This window comes from Ochotona curzoniae, unplaced genomic scaffold (assembly GCF_017591425.1).
Source record: "Ochotona curzoniae isolate NIBS_2020 unplaced genomic scaffold, NIBS_Ocur_1.0 scaffold_4506, whole genome shotgun sequence".
Lineage (NCBI taxonomy): Eukaryota > Metazoa > Chordata > Mammalia > Lagomorpha > Ochotonidae > Ochotona > Ochotona curzoniae.
Genome location: NW_024467119.1, coordinates 15,711,594 through 15,727,235, shown reverse-complemented (window position 1 = coordinate 15,727,235; position 15,642 = coordinate 15,711,594). Strand labels below are relative to the sequence as shown.

At 37.1% G+C, this 15,642-nt stretch overlaps 1 protein-coding gene across 3 annotated transcripts; it reads left to right on the top strand.

Annotated features, from left to right (window-relative positions):
* Positions 1-511: 511 nt before the first annotated feature.
* On the top strand, positions 512-15,642 carry LOC121147041 (UDP-glucuronosyltransferase 2B14-like). 3 transcript variants are annotated; one of them, XM_040966728.1, is made up of 6 exons: positions 512-1,010; positions 3,073-3,221; positions 8,088-8,219; positions 10,401-10,488; positions 11,947-12,166; positions 14,498-15,642. In XM_040966728.1, the coding sequence occupies exons 1-6, from the start codon at positions 539-541 to the stop codon at positions 14,775-14,777; spliced, it is 1,341 nt and encodes a 446-aa protein (XP_040822662.1). In that variant the 5' UTR covers positions 512-538; the 3' UTR covers positions 14,778-15,642. The 3 variants fall into 3 exon arrangements, with proteins under 3 accessions (XP_040822662.1, XP_040822660.1, XP_040822661.1); XM_040966726.1 differs by having other exon boundaries at positions 512-1,262; XM_040966727.1 differs by lacking the exon at positions 8,088-8,219 and having other exon boundaries at positions 512-1,262.

Here is a 15,642-nt window from a genome sequence, read left to right as displayed (position 1 = left end):
TAATAAACTGTCCTAAAATGTGTTGTGGTGTTGTACATGTATATGTGTATTTGTAAGAACATAGTTGCACATATACAAAACATACTGTGTGAGACTGTAGCATACACTTTGAGTTTGTAAATTCAGAACTTTAAGTATATAATTATATTTTATAAAGTTTTACAAATAATCTCTTGACCTACACTGTTCAAACTGTTCAAGAAATGTGAAAAAGTTTCAGAATTACTATATTTGTACTTGGGTATCATGAAATATTCTCACTTATGCCACTATTCTTGCCACTGTTTCAAAATTTATGTATCACAGCTGATATGTGCAGGCAGGTAAAGAAGCAAATCGACTCACTAGTATAAACACAATGGTTCACGAGTTTTTTCACTGGCTGTCCTAGTCCTTATCTCTAGCATTGATAAGAGATAGAAAATTTGAACATCGCAGGTTATAATTTAACTTTGGATTAAATTTCTTCATGAGTATTAAGCATGGGAAGAATAAGACAGAGGACAGCAGTTGGAGAAGAAGCAGTGACTTCACCAGAATGTCTCTGAAACACGTTTCAGTTCTGCTGCTGCTGCTACAGCTGAGCTCTTGCTTCAGATATGGGAGTTGTGGAAAGGTGCTGGTGTGGCCTACGGAGTACAGTCACTGGATGAACTTAAATGTAATCCTAGAGGAACTTGTCCGGAGAGGTCATGAGGTGATCGTTCTGAACCATAACGCTTCAATTTTCGTTGACTCTGGCAAAACAACTGCTATCAAATTTGAAACTTTTCCTATTGATGCAACTAAAGAGGACATGGAAGTGTTTTTCATGCAATTTGTTAACATTTGGACAAATGTACTGCAAGACTCATATTGGGAATATCTTCCAGGATTGCAAAATCTCTTTTCAGAATATTCTAATAGTTGTGAAGATCTCTGTAAAAAAGTAGTTCTGAACAAGAAACTCATGACAAAACTACAAGAATCAAAGTTTGATATTCTTCTGTCAGATGCTGTTGGTCCGTGTGGTGAACTGCTGGCAGAGCTACTTGAAATCCCATTTGTGTACAGTCTTCGCTTCACTCCTGGCTACACTATGGAAAAGTATAGTGGAGGACTTTCAGTGCCTCCTTCCTATGTCCCTCTCATTCTGTCTGATTTAAGTGGCAGAATGACATTCATGGAGAGGGTAAAAAATATGCTGTTCATGCTTTATTTTGACTTTTGGTTTCAAGTATTTAATGAGAAAAGATGGAACCAGTTTTGCAGTGAAGTATTAGGTAAGTCATGGTTTTCATTGGCAATGTGGAGATCTAACTTTCCTATGACTTTGAAGCTGATCTTGCATGAATGAGAAAGCAGATCAATTAGCCACTTCTTGGTTGAAATACAATAAAAATATACCATGATTTAAGAATCTATCCAATATTATGCAAAGGCTTTACATTAATGTAAATTTTACATTAAAGTTTCGGTTGATGCTCAGTGGCCCATCCCTAGGATAGGGCATTCCAACTACAAAAGAAGCACTGAGCATTTCTCTAAGGAATTACATGTCCATTTTATCAAACATCTGTCATGGTATAGCTAAGGTAGGTGATGCTTCCTAACTGAATATAGCTATGAAGGTCAAAGTGTTACATGTTCTAGTCCAATGATTTGATAAACACTGAGAAAACTGTTAAGAAGTTAACACTTATCTGGTAGTCTCAGCTTTTTAAAAATTGTCTTTCTTGGGCCTGGCAGCGTGGCCTAGCGGCTAAAGTCCAAGCCTGGAACGCGCCGGGATCCCATATGGGCACCGGTTCTAATCTCGGCAGCTCAACTTCCCATCTAGCTCTCTGCTTGTGGCCTTGGAAAACATTTGAGGACGGCGCAATGCCTTGGGACCCTGCACCCATGTGGGGTACCCGGAAGAAGTTCCTGGATCCTGGCTTTGGATCGGCATTGCATCGGCTGTTGCGCTACTTGGGGAGTGAATCATCGGACAGAATATCTTCCTCACTGTCGCTTCTCCTCTCTGTATATCTGACTTCTGAATGAATAAATAAATCTTAAAAAAAAAAGAAAATTGTCTTTCTTGACTTAATTAACTCAAAATAAGAGTGAAGACAAATATTTGTTTTTATAATTTATAAAATCCTTGAAGTGACAGTTATACAATATACTGATATATGCTGTGTATATATTTATGTATAAATAAGAATTAGTCTGCTTCTCTTATAAGATAAAAACAGAAGTAAGATCATGCAATTCCATCACATTCTTTAAAAACTCTACAGTTTGGAGCAGATGGTATAGTAGACTGAGTTAAGCAAGCACTTGTAACACTTGTACTCCCATTAGAATGACTGCCTTAAGTTTCAATCTATATGCCTAGAAAGTAGTACAGGTTATCCAAGGAATTGAGTCTCTACCATCTATTTGCAAACCTGTTGGGAAAAGACACAGACCAGAGAGGAAATGGGGTATCAATTCCCAGCCCATTTTAATTTATTAAAGGTTAATAACTTCTCCGAGGGTGGACAACTGCTGCTGTGTAGATGAGGGACTCTATGGCAGATGCCATGTTCTTCAGCAGACAAGATCATTTGTAGCTTTGGGTGTTGAGATAGTGGAGAGGTGGAACTGCGGTATCGTTTCATGGTCATGTCAAGTAGGGAGGCCTTGCTCGAAGGGTCTGGGTTGTTGGGCAGATATTCAAAGGAACAGGGCCAGGCCAGCCTTGAAATACAGTGCAAGAAGCCCTAGGGATGCTGTTGGTGCCTGAGAGTTCTAATGGCTGTTGAACCAGAATGACTGAGGCTTGTGTCTCTGTTCCACTAACCCGATGGAGCTCCTGGCTTTCAAGTAGCCTCACCTAGTCTGTTTTAACCACTTGGGAAATGAACAATCAGATGAAGAGATCTCCAACACTCAAGTGTGTATGATTGCGTAAATTGTACTCATGAATCAAATTTTTCAAAATAAACATTTGTTTTATGGATTCACAGGCATTTGCATATCAATTGCTTCACTTCAAAAGCTCTAAGAGCATGACATGATACACTTTACGTGACCATTCTCTTTCCTTTTCCTTTCACTTTGCAGGAAGACCCGTTACATTCTATGAGCTGGTGGCAAAAGCTGACATGTGGCTCATTCGAAGCTATTGGGACTTGGAATTTCCTCGTCCCACCTTGCCAAATGTCCATTTTGTTGGAGGCCTCCACTGTAAACCTGCCAAACCTCTGCCCAAGGTAAGTAAGTTTCTGTTTCCTTTACTGTGTTTATTGTCCATTTCATTGGAAATGTCCATGCATTGCATCTTTAGCATATTTTAATTACAGGAAGACAGTGTTGTGGAAAGTGAGATATATTGGCTTGCCATTTAGAATCATATTTCTTTCTATACAATATAAGTATCTGACTTTTCTGTCATTGAGAATTTCTGGGCTACCCAAGGGCCATCTTGCCAAGAAAAGAAGGAAGATAGAGTTCAGTATAAGAAAATGAAATTGAATATAAAGGCTGAATATTTTAGAGGCAAAAAAGGAAGTTATAAGCCCTGATAAAGGAAAGTCTTGCGTAAAGATGAGCTGGGGAGAGTTAAGACCAAATGAGGAAATTATTGTTATGAAATATCCACTTGCATTCTAATCAGAGTTATCAAATAAGCCTTCAAGATGCAGAGCCTTGGTTCATCTACATTCAACCAATACTATGGACAGAGGGATCCTTTGGGGGTTGTTGTAGAGGTTCAGGGACAAGGGCTAGTATTGAACTGACAAAAGTTAAGACATTGTCTGCAATGCCGTATCACTTTCTTGCATCAGATCAATTGCACCACCACTTTCTGCTCATTTACCCAGCATTGGCCTGAGAAGGCCATGGATGCTGGCCTAACTGTTTGATCCCTTGCCAGGCACATGGGAGATCCTGTTGAGTTTCTGTTCAACACTATAGCTTCTGCTTTCACCTTAGGCTAGCCTGACTATTGCACCATTTCAGAAGTGAGCCAGCAGATAGAAGACAAATATTTATCCTTCCCTCTTTCTCTGTAACTCCGATTTTTAAGTACATAGATACATCCTTAAAAGTCAGGGAGTTCAGGCACAGTTGACAGATAAATAAATTTTAGTAATCATTGACACGACATTATCTCTTGTTGTGCTTTGTGGGAAATGTAAGTAACAACAACAACAAGGACAAAAACTAAAACTAAGAAAGGGACATGTCTTTGAAACTAATATGGAATTATTACCATGTGTCTGAACTTATTTGCATTGGTACACTTTTCAGTTATCCAAGAGATAGATATAACCTGTTCATCCAATGAAAATATGACACACAAACACTTATGTTCAATAAAAGAGAGCTTGATGATTTTGTGTCTTGGTGATGATTTCTTTTGGTCAACACTGTTGGGAGTTCTGTGCCCCTCTTGGATGTTGTTTCCCAATTCTTTCTCTAATTTAGGAATGTTTTCCCTTATAATTTCATTAAATACATTTGTAAACCCAGCTTCTCTTTCTGCACCTTCTGGGACTCCCATAACTCTGTTTGACTTTTTAATAGTGTCTTTCAAATCTTGAACACTTTTTTTTAGCTCGACCCAGCTCTGCTTCCAGCTTTTTGTTTGCTTCCCCCTGGTGACAGCAGATATGTTCCAATTTTGAAATTCTTTCTTCTGCCTCCTTCATTTTCTTTTGGAGAATCTCCACTGTAACTTATCATTTGCTCCACTGTATTCTTCATTTCTGAAATACTAGCTTTCATTTGATTCACTCCCAGTGTGACATATTCCTTCAAATTCTCGAATGTCTCCTTTTTGTGGTTCTCATTGTTGATAAGAAGTTTTGTAACAAGTGTTTTGAATTCTGTATCCCCCATTTTCTCAATGTCTTCCTGAGTTTACTCTGAGGTTAGTAAAGAGTTGGCTCCATTGTAGGGGAGTCTTCAGTAATATTCATTGTGCTTTTATCTCTTCTTTTGCTCTAGTTATTGGTGTTCTAGTTAGCTGATTCCTCTTCTTGGGACAGGTTTCTACTCTGTCACCCACAGGTCTACAGTTTGATTATACTTATTGCAGTTGGTACACGGCTCTTTGTTTGCAGTCAGCTGTGCCACTCCCTCCAGCAAATTCCTGGTCTGGGTTCTTATGTTATTTTCCACCATGGTTTCCATAGCCCCACCTCCTGGATCACCAGTCTCTAGTTCATGTGATACCTTGCAGAGGCTGCACTGTTGTCTGCATAATTTTTCTCCCTCTTCCAGTTGGAGCAGGTCCCAGGATTAGGGAGACACCAGATGTCCTATTTAGCTAGGTTGTTGGTGGTGCTGATCTTGCCAGTACCTGTTGGCGATTAGGTCTGAGGGCCACACAGACCTATTTTGACCTGGACAATGGCATAGTCAGAATTATTTTCCTGTGTGACCTGTGCAATGCACTGAGCTCAGTGAGTCCTCATCAAGCTCACTGCATGCACAGCTCACTGTTGTCCTTGAGTCTCAAATTCTTTTCTACCTCGTACAAAATAACAGCTGATGTGCCACTACTAGAGTTCTTGATCTGATGGCCATCAGGCCCTGATGGCTACCCAGACCTGTCTTGGGTGAAACCTGTAGGATGCCATGTTGCTGAAATTCACTGAGCCAGAAATGAGTTCATTCCCAATTCAGTGCATTCTCACCACTGTCCATAGCACTTGCCTCCTAAAACAAAATGGTGCCTGACTGGCCCTAAGAAGTGGACTAGGTGATGAAATCCACCCTGTTCCCGCACTGCTCGTCTGGGATCTGCTGCTCTGTCTCTACACCTGGTCAAATCAAACAGACTAGCAAGACAGGCACTTCTTTGTCTGGGTGCACTGCCTGAACTCCCGGTAGATATCCCTTCTCACCTGGTTGCTGGTGAAGTGCCAGCTGCCAGTGCTGTTGTTCTCTTCTCTTTCCTGAAATCTTCCCTCTTTATTTCACACTGGCTTAAATTTCTTCATCTGTTTAAATGTACGCTTAGCCTATTCAGCCATCTTGATTCTTCTGACCTGGATTTCCAATAGATTAAAATTATTTAATTATAATGTCATAAAAGGGCCAGGTGCAGGAGCCTAGTGGCTAAAGTCCTTGCCTTGCATGTACCAGGATCCCATATGGCACCAGTCCGTGTCCCTGCTGTTCCACTTGCCATCCAGCTCCCTGCTTGTAGCCTCAGGAAGCAGTCTAAGACAGCCCAAGGCCTTGGGACCCAGAATCCACATGAGAGACCAGAAACAAGCTCATGTTTACTGGCTCCTGGTTTTGGCTTGGGCTTGAGTCAGCTCCATGCATTGTGGCCATCTTTCTGTTTTGTCTCTGTGATTCTGATTTTCCGACAAAACAAATAATTAAAAAAAAAATCTTAGAAAACAGAAATGCTATGGACTCTATTAAAATTAAACATACATGCTTTGGTAATAAGATGAACAAGATCTGACCCAGTGTTGAGTTTTACTATACATGCAGAGGCTCCTCAGTAATATTCTAGCTTAAAAGGAAAGTTATTTCTCAACAATGTAATTATGTGCTCCCACAAGATTTACAGCCAAACTCACTTGCTCTCACCATAGCATTACCTCATTGCACATGAGATTCACAGGACTGAGAGCCAAGAGAGTAGCTGTGGTGGCTTCACTACAGAGCTGCTCTTTCTGCTTAATACTGAGAGTGGACACAGCAGTAATGCCACCTTGGAGAATTTGGTTTCAGTCTCATAGCTGTCTGAAAATGAATACAGAGAAAATGCTCAGTGCATTTGGAATGAAGAGCTTATGATTCTTACATGTTGTGTCTGAGAAAGGCTTTTCACTTTACAGTTACTAAAGCATTTAGAATGACATACTTTTGAAGAAATACAAAAACCAAATATGTGTTAAATTCATATTGCATTTTAAGATGCATACATCATGCTTCAGAAGTTAATGAAAAATGGAGTTAAATATTTATTTGTTATGTTTGAAAATATATAAACACATGTATATGTATTTATAAATTTCACTATTTTGGCATCTTTATACCCTGCTTATGTTTAGTTTCTGTGAATGTAGTCAGTATATCCAAAAGTCTATTCTTTTTTGAAAAATCATATTTATATTATATATATATGATATTATACATGTCTTATGAAACTATTATACCATGGTATCTGTTTTGATCATAAATTTTTACACTATGTACAATAACTTTCACAGGTCTAAAAGTCAAGTCAATACTTGTGAAAGTGTGATTCCTAACAACCCTACTGTTAAATGTTCTCTTACTTTGCATAATAAAGTTTTATGAGAAATAATATTAAGACATTTAGAACAAGGAAACCAGAGGTATAGATAATAAGATAATGATGATAATCCTAACGATGTCAGTATGAAGCTTGAATCCAAGTTAGTAATTTCAAAGTTTATCTTCATACTCAATGACATCTTTATTCCACACAATATGTTGTTCTTTCACAAATTATGAAATTTTCACATACTATTTCTTTTAAGAAACACATGACCGTTTAAGATAGTTTATACCTTTGGCTAAGTAGGACACTAATATGAAACCAACCATGGAAAAATTCAAATCATTATATACATCAAGTATTTATAAAGGTAAACATTGCAAAGAAACAAAACATCCAATAATAAAAGGCAATGCTTAAATAATACATTTATGTCTATGCCAAGGCATTTATTTTATAAACGAATACTTAACAACATTAAATTAGCCCAAAATAACATTTTGTTGAAATGGGTGGAACAAAAGAGAAAACAAAGACTTATTTTTTTTCATGTAATTAGTAAGAAATGTACATTAGGATTGGATTTCTTTAAAACATAACAGAAGGAACATTGCATACTAAGGTTTTAATAAGTAGAAAATAACTTTGCAACACGATTAGCACAACAATGTGATTACATTTGATACTATTCCCTGTACACTAGAAAATGAGAAGTGGCAAATTTTGCATTGTATGTTTTTTCCACAGGTGCTCCTCTCTCATTCCTAATCACACTCAACATTCTTCCATTTATTTGTACCAAGCCTTTCATTAGTGTGTGACTTGCTGATGCTATTTTGTCATGGAGCTAATTCTTTCTTCACAGGACATGGAAGACTTTGTGCAGAGCTCTGGAGAAGAGGGAGTTGTGGTGTTTTCTCTGGGCTCAATGGTCAGTAACATGACAGAAGAGAGGGCCAATGTGATCGCATCAGCGCTTGCCCAGCTTCCACAAAAGGTCAGAAAAGCTGCTTCATGGTGGGAGGTACTGAAGTGTGTGCTCAACTCTGGACAGAGTTGATATCAGAAACATGTTGTATGAAAAGTAAACGATTATAGTAAATCCACTTCTCAGATATCATTCTAAGATGTCAGTTTAAGAACAGAGATCTCAAAGATGCTAAAACATTGATGATGGGTTTTGATTTTAATTGACTCTGGTATCACTTTTGTGATTAAAAATATACTTAACAAGCACAGTAACAGCTTAATATTAACACAACTAATGTGATCATGTTCTAGAAATTATTGATTTGGCCTGTCCTTTGAGCTTTTGCTTCTTGGACTGACAAGCTTATTGTATACACTAAAGATATTCTCAGACATTCTTTAAATTTATAAGCAGTGTATATTTAACTTCAAACTGTCTCTGCAGAGTGAATAGAAGTGGGTTTTGAGAAAATTCTGAAGTGGTTCATGCAGTTAGATTTCCCTTGTAATTCTAGCTTGCTGTTTCCCCTAAAATGACTAGGTGTGTCCAGGGTGTTATTCACAATTATATTAAATGAGAAACGGGTCTCCTTAATACTGAGTTCAGGTTGTGGTTCCCTTGGGTATGCAGATGTCAAAAAGAAAAGGTTTATCCTGCCTCATGGGAATGGACTCTGCCAGGGTCTAAATCATAAACCCATAGCACGCAAGAGGAGAATTAGATGGGGTTCGATACCTGGAGCTTGACTAGGGGCTCCTTGAGGACTTGTATCTAACCTATCTTATTAGCACCTTTTTTGTATTGATCAGGAGAAAAGGAATTTAAAGAATCCAACATTAATAGGGGTGGGATGGGAAGAGGCTTAATGTTCACAATTCTCTATAATATTGTAGGGATTAATATTCTGACTATGACTGTATATTTATGAATGAGCTTTTTATCTACTATAAGCTTCTATTAATCACCTATTTGTACATTTTTGTTTAGTGTGAAAAACTGAGTTTATTTTAACAACAACAACAAAAAAGATTTGCTTTTATTGGAAAGTCAGATTTACAGAGAGGCAAAGAGAGAAAGATCTTCCATCCACTGGTTCACTCCCCATGTTGTCACAATGGCTGGAGCTGAGCTGATTCAATGCCAGGAGTCAGAGGCTTCTTGTAGGTGTCACACATAGGTGCAGGGTCCCCAGACTTTGGGCCATCCTCCACTGTTTTTTCAGGCCATTAGCAGGGAGCTGGAGGCGAAGTGGAACTGTCGGGATTACAACTGGCACCCATATGGGATCCTGGTGCATGCTACAAGGAGCCCAGCCACTAGACTACTGTTCCAGGCCTTGAATTTACTTTTAACATGCAAGATTATATAGAAAAGTAACACGTGTGGTTTGTATTCTAGTTTAGGATAACTTCTTTGAAATTCAAAGTCAGTGCTGTACCTTATAGTGGGCATGATGACTGAGTAGAGAAGAGCATGTTTATCATGTCTTGTAATGCTTTACAGTTAATTGGGAGAGTTAAATTTAGCTGAGGAAATTTAGGAACATCAGAATTTTGGACTTTGTTAGACTGCCATACTATTTATGAAACACCTTACACTCTATTTTTCAATATCTCCCACTGTAGAAATCCTAATACATTGAAATGATTTTAAAAAAAGGAAATGATTTTTAAAATGCAACTTCAAATTATCCCAGAAGTGGTGTGCACTATTTGGCCATATGAAATAAGTTGTATAGGATTCCTGAGAGCAAGTAAACTATTTCTCACATATTTCTGATCATGTGGAATTGCTTTCTTGTCACTTAAAAGATGTCAAATCCTAATGAAATTATGGAAATGTGAATATAATTCGTTTTAGTTTTTAAAAGGAAACTTTTAGTATTAAATTTAAAAGATAATGCTAACATCAAAACATACATATTTGAAGAATAAATAGTTCACTGCTAATGTGTTAATTTTTGTGTGAGAACTAAGAGTTGTCACTCATCAGCTCACTTGCTAAGGTTCTTTCTATGGAAAATTATTAGATTTCACATCTCATCAAATATAAAATATCAGCACAGGAAAGGGCATTCCATTAACACACTTAATCTTTTCCTTATCTTTTCTATGGAGAACATTTAGTTGTTGATATGCCAATCATTTTAGATTTGTGATGTGCTCTCTTCAAATTCAACCATGGGTAAGCATTTTCTTTATTTAACAGGTTTTGTGGAGATTTGATGGAAAGAAACCAGAAACCTTAGGGCCCAACACTCAGATGTATAATTGGATCCCTCAGAATGATCTTCTTGGTAAGACCTTGCTTAAAAAAACTACTGCTGAAAACATGAGTAATAATCAAAGCAGGTAATAACCTTGTAATAAGAAATTGGATGACGATGACCATGTATTATGGAGAAAATCATAAGACATGTATATGTCTACTTTACATTCCAGAAGAAATAAAAATTCATAACAGATGGAATATTTTTAAACATGTATACATTGTTTATGTCTGGAATCAAAATATCTTCCAATGAAGATTTATTTATTTTTATTGGAAAGTTAGATATACAAAGAGAAGGAGAGACAGAGAGGAAGATCTTCCATCTGATGGTTCACTCCCCAAGTGAGCGAAATGGCTGGAGATGAGCCAATCCAAAGCCAGGAGCCAGGAGCTCTTCTGGGTCTCCTGCATGGATGCAGTGTCCCAATGATTTGGACCCTTCTCAATTGCTTTCCCATGTCACAATCAGGGAGCTGGAAGGGAAGTAGGGCCACTGGACTGAGCATAAGCGATCATATGGGATCCTGGCGCGTGTGCAAGGACTTTAACCACTACACTATCACACCGGGCCCCCAATGCAGTTTTGTCCCACAGAGAACTCTCAATAATGCACTGCATTGCCTGTATCCTAATTCAGTCATTATTTCCATGCTTTCCTCTAACATCATTGGTTACCAAAGCCAGAGAAGAGCAATAAACCGCTATTGAATTACTGAATAGCATATTTATGTGTGAATACATTTCCAAATGAGTGTTGACTATCATTTTTCTGTTTTTACCACTGCTGGGTGTCACTACCTGCTCAGTGGGAAACCCAAAATAACAGACCTAGTGAATTGTTTATTTTGATTTGAAAGGCAGATTACAGAGAATGAGAGAGTATTCTGAATCCACTGATTTACTTCCCAAATGGCTAGAGATGAGCTGAGTTGACCTGAAACCAGGAGAGAGGAGCTTCTTCCTGGTCTCTACATTGGTGCAGGTTTCTTAAGACTTCAGTGATTTCCAACGGCTTTCCAATATCATAAGCAGGGAGCCAGCTCAAATTGGAGCAGCTGGCACGAGGCTCAGTACCCATATAAAAATGCTGGCACTGCAAGGTGGAATATTAGTATGTGGAGTACGGCTCTGGGTCCTAAATGCACTGTATTTCTAAAATACAATATTGTAACATGCACTCAGCTTCTATTTTTGTGTATGATATTTATTTTATTCAGAATATTTTTCTTTATGCCCATGAGGTGAATTTGTGTTCACTGGTCAAGCATTACCAAGCTTCTTCCACAATTTCGCCTTCACTTATTTTCCCAATGCACTTACATGCCAATTTCTCTAGATCTGAAAGCAGTTTCATGCAGATTTATGTCTGTCAGTGATTTGTCAACCAGACAGCTCTGTCCACTTATCATCTCATATTGTGAATTTCCCCTTTTCAATCTAAGATTTATGCTGAATAATTTTATTAAAAATTCCTCAACCCTAGGTCATCCAAAAACCAGAGCTTTTGTAACTCATGGTGGAGCCAATGGCATCTATGAAGCAATCCACCATGGCATCCCTATGGTGGGCATCCCTTTGTTTGGAGAGCAACATGATAACATTGCCTACATGACAGCCAAGGGAGCAGCTGTGAGACTGAACTGGAAAACCATGTCAAGTGAAGATTTGCTCAATGCCTTGAGGACAGTCATTCATGATCCTTCGTGAGTATTACTTTCCTTAAGACTAGACAGTGTTTACCCATAAGTTATCAGATGAAGGCCAAGAGGGTAGCAGTTGAGTCTAAGCAAGCACAAATGTTGAGCACAGATTTCCTTAAGGTTGGAAGGCAACTGTGAGTTACGTCTTCTGAGTTTTGCCATGATTTCTCATTGATTTCAGTAGAGTTCTCTGGATAGTGCACAGATTGGGAAGCAGTGTATAAATTGAGTGAGATGTGTCCCTGAAGATGACCACAAGAGGACTAAAAGAATGCAACTAAATCAAGCAATCAACATATAAAAGTGCTAACCTACTTTCAGCACACTATGGGTTCCTTAAAGCCTGAGCACTCATGTCATATTTTAAGATGTAATTGCTCATGTGCAGTTCAGAGACACAACATTTTATGGGTTATATGTAAACAGTAAAGAGATTCCTAGAGTGATGCTCATTAACATAGACATGACCTCATATTGATTGTTATGTTTGTTTTTGATTCTTCTCAATTGTTTTATTTTCTATGAAACAACATGCTGTAACCAACTCATTCTTGGAATTACATTTATTGTTTTGCCCATATTCCTTTCTAATGTTTTGTCTTGTCATTAATATTGCATAACAACTGGGACTTTTAAATTTACCCAGTTGCAGCTATTGAAACAGAAGGCTAGTGACAAATGCAGCCAGGTTTTTATTTCATATGATTGTTGCTGGTTGTTGTTTTTCTGGAAGAACTTAAAATATAAAAAAATGTTCAAATTGAGCCTTTCTGTCTAATAATGACACTTATGGAAATAACACATCATTTATTTGTAAGTATTTTCAATATACACAATAATTCTAGTAAAATTTTACTGTTAGGTTCTTGACTTCAATGATACACCTTATATGTTTCCCCCTTTGCTTCAATGTGAATTCAAATTTTAAAAACCCACACATTTGGATTGGAAATATTGACAAGCAATAAAGCTTATTAGTTTTAGAATGCAGGTCTCTTCCATTTTATTACAGCTGTCATTCATCAAAAACCCACATAAGAACCACCTTTGTTTTTCCTTTTTGATTGGGAATATACCTTTCATTTGTTCATTTAAGCTAAAGTGCATTGAATCATAATGAACAATAGTTTTTCAAAATTAGTAACATAAGAATTTCTTAAGTAAGTGACACATGTTGAATTCATGTGCTGTAACTCGCATTGGACTAGTTCTTTCCATGCATTACTTAACTTTTTCATTATAGTTTTTATTATATCATGAACAAATCTCTGAATTGGGGTACTGTGCTTTCTAAATAGGACAAAAAGTAATTTTCCCCATACTTTGGCTTAAATTTGGTAAAATCATAATTCTATATGCATCCTTCACATTTGAAGACTAGGCGTAAGTAGAATTGCAATGCTTTCGATAAATATTATGTCTTTGTCATACTTCTGAAGGATAACAGGAAAGACGGGAATGAGGAGGCCAGGGAATGAAGGAGGTTTGTGTTTACTTAGCTATGAAATGCAAAAATCTGTTCTCTTTATATTAATAAAATTTTGGAAGTGTATAATGAATAAAAGAAACTGCACTATGCTAAAATTGCAAGGTTTCAAAGTAAGATGTGAGAATTTTTGAGAGAGCTTTTATTGCTGTTCTACTACATACTAAGAATAATTGAAAGCGTTTTAAGAATCAATACATTTTTGCTTTGAACACTAGAATTAGAAAGGTAATATTACTACACATTTCATTTAGAGACCAACAACTAGGAACAGAGAAACTCATAAGAAGGACTGGCAGGTTTCAAGGTTCAAAACAAAGCAATTCAATGTGATTCATTTGATAACTTATCCACTGATGCAGTATGATTACCTCAATTCTAACTGACACACACACATCATTTGCTCTGCCCACTTAACTCCACTTTTAATGGCTCTGTCTTCATGTTCATAAAGTTGGAATTGATTTTTATCTTATAATGAGATTCCTTCATAATTCCAATAAAATAATTCAAGTTCTACATAGTTTTTTGTTGTTGTTGTTGCTGTCATTTTTATTTTTGTGCTTTATTTTCTGAACTTCAGTATTAACTGACTTCAATATCTAGCATGCAATGCAAGACCTGTATGTTTTCACCCGCTTTCCACCACAAATTGGTTACTTGCACACTGGATTTCTATTCATCTAATGAATGTTAGCTTATCAGTTAAGATTATTCTAATAATTGTGAGAGAGATTAATTGAACTTCCATATGTATGTAGCGCTCATTTTATCATCTGCATGAAAATTTCACACATCTATATTTATGTTTCAGTCTGTAATTTGTCATCTATTTGATTTTCCTCTAGCTATAAAGAGAATGTCATGATGTTATCGAGAATTCATCACGATCAGCCCATGAAGCCCCTGGATACAGCCGTCTTCTGGATCGAGCATGTCATGCGCCACAAAGGAGCCAAACACCTGCGGGTTGCAGCCCACGACCTCACCTGGTACCAGTACCACTCTCTGGATGTGATTGGGTTCCTGCTGGCCTGTGTGACAATCCCTACTTATCTGGTCATAAAAATCTGTCTGTTTGTTTATCAAAAGCTTGTTAAGACAGAAAAGAAGAAAAAGAGTGATTAAAAGTTCTTTCACACCGCAAGTGTCTGACAGATGAGACTTCAGTTTAATTTTTGCGCTAGAAATCAAGATGTGGCAATATTTTCCTGCACATTTTATGAGAAATGTGACTTCTTGATTGATTCCTCAATTTGTTTTAACTAAACATGAAGGAATATATAAGTCTAATTGCAATAATCTTCAATTCAAGCATTTATTCTTTAATGTTGACTGAGTCACACTAGTATAATTCTGTAAAACAAAATACAAAACAAGACCCACTGAAAACTCGGGCTATCAGAGAACAAGAAAATACCTGAAATTTTGTGTACATATTCATAAATACACTGTATTTGACCAAATACAATCATGTGAAAAACATGTGTCCTCTTCAGAAAGAGCAGTCAGAGCCTTGTGAAAGTGTATAAGATAATTTTTTCAGATCGCTACAGTATGTAAAATATAACAATCTATATCCTGACCTTGATAATAGCTACAACAGAAGTGGATGGTATTTTTAAAGAAATAAATAATGAGCATTGGATAATGAAAGAAAGATTTCATTCAACTTTATGTCAATAAAAAATTGGTCTGAGTGGGTTGGTAAAACAGAATACATTTTGCCTATTGGTATCATTGTATTTTCTTGAGCAAAGACAAAGCATGGATCCTGAGCTCACTTACTGCCATAATCCAAGCAGTTGGAAAACAGGCTACACTTGGGGAAGTCTCTTATCACAGTAATAGGTATGTCCTAGTCTTATAGGGAGATTACAGTTCACCTGAATCATGAAATACAAGATGCATAACCATGATATTTTTGTATTAAAATTTTTTCAAGGTTGTAGTTTGTGTCTTGCTGAAATTTATGTGGCACAATAAAATATTT

Coding starts and splice junctions, on each gene's coding strand:
- LOC121147041 (XM_040966726.1), top strand. CDS start 539: ATGTCTCTGAAACACGTTTCAGTTCTGCTGCTGCTGCTACAGCTGAGC. Junction 1,263..3,072: donor GTTTTGCAGTGAAGTATTAG/GTAAGTCATGGT, acceptor TTCACTTTGCAG/GAAGACCCGTTACATTCTAT. Junction 8,220..10,400: donor TTGCCCAGCTTCCACAAAAG/GTCAGAAAAGCT, acceptor TTTATTTAACAG/GTTTTGTGGAGATTTGATGG.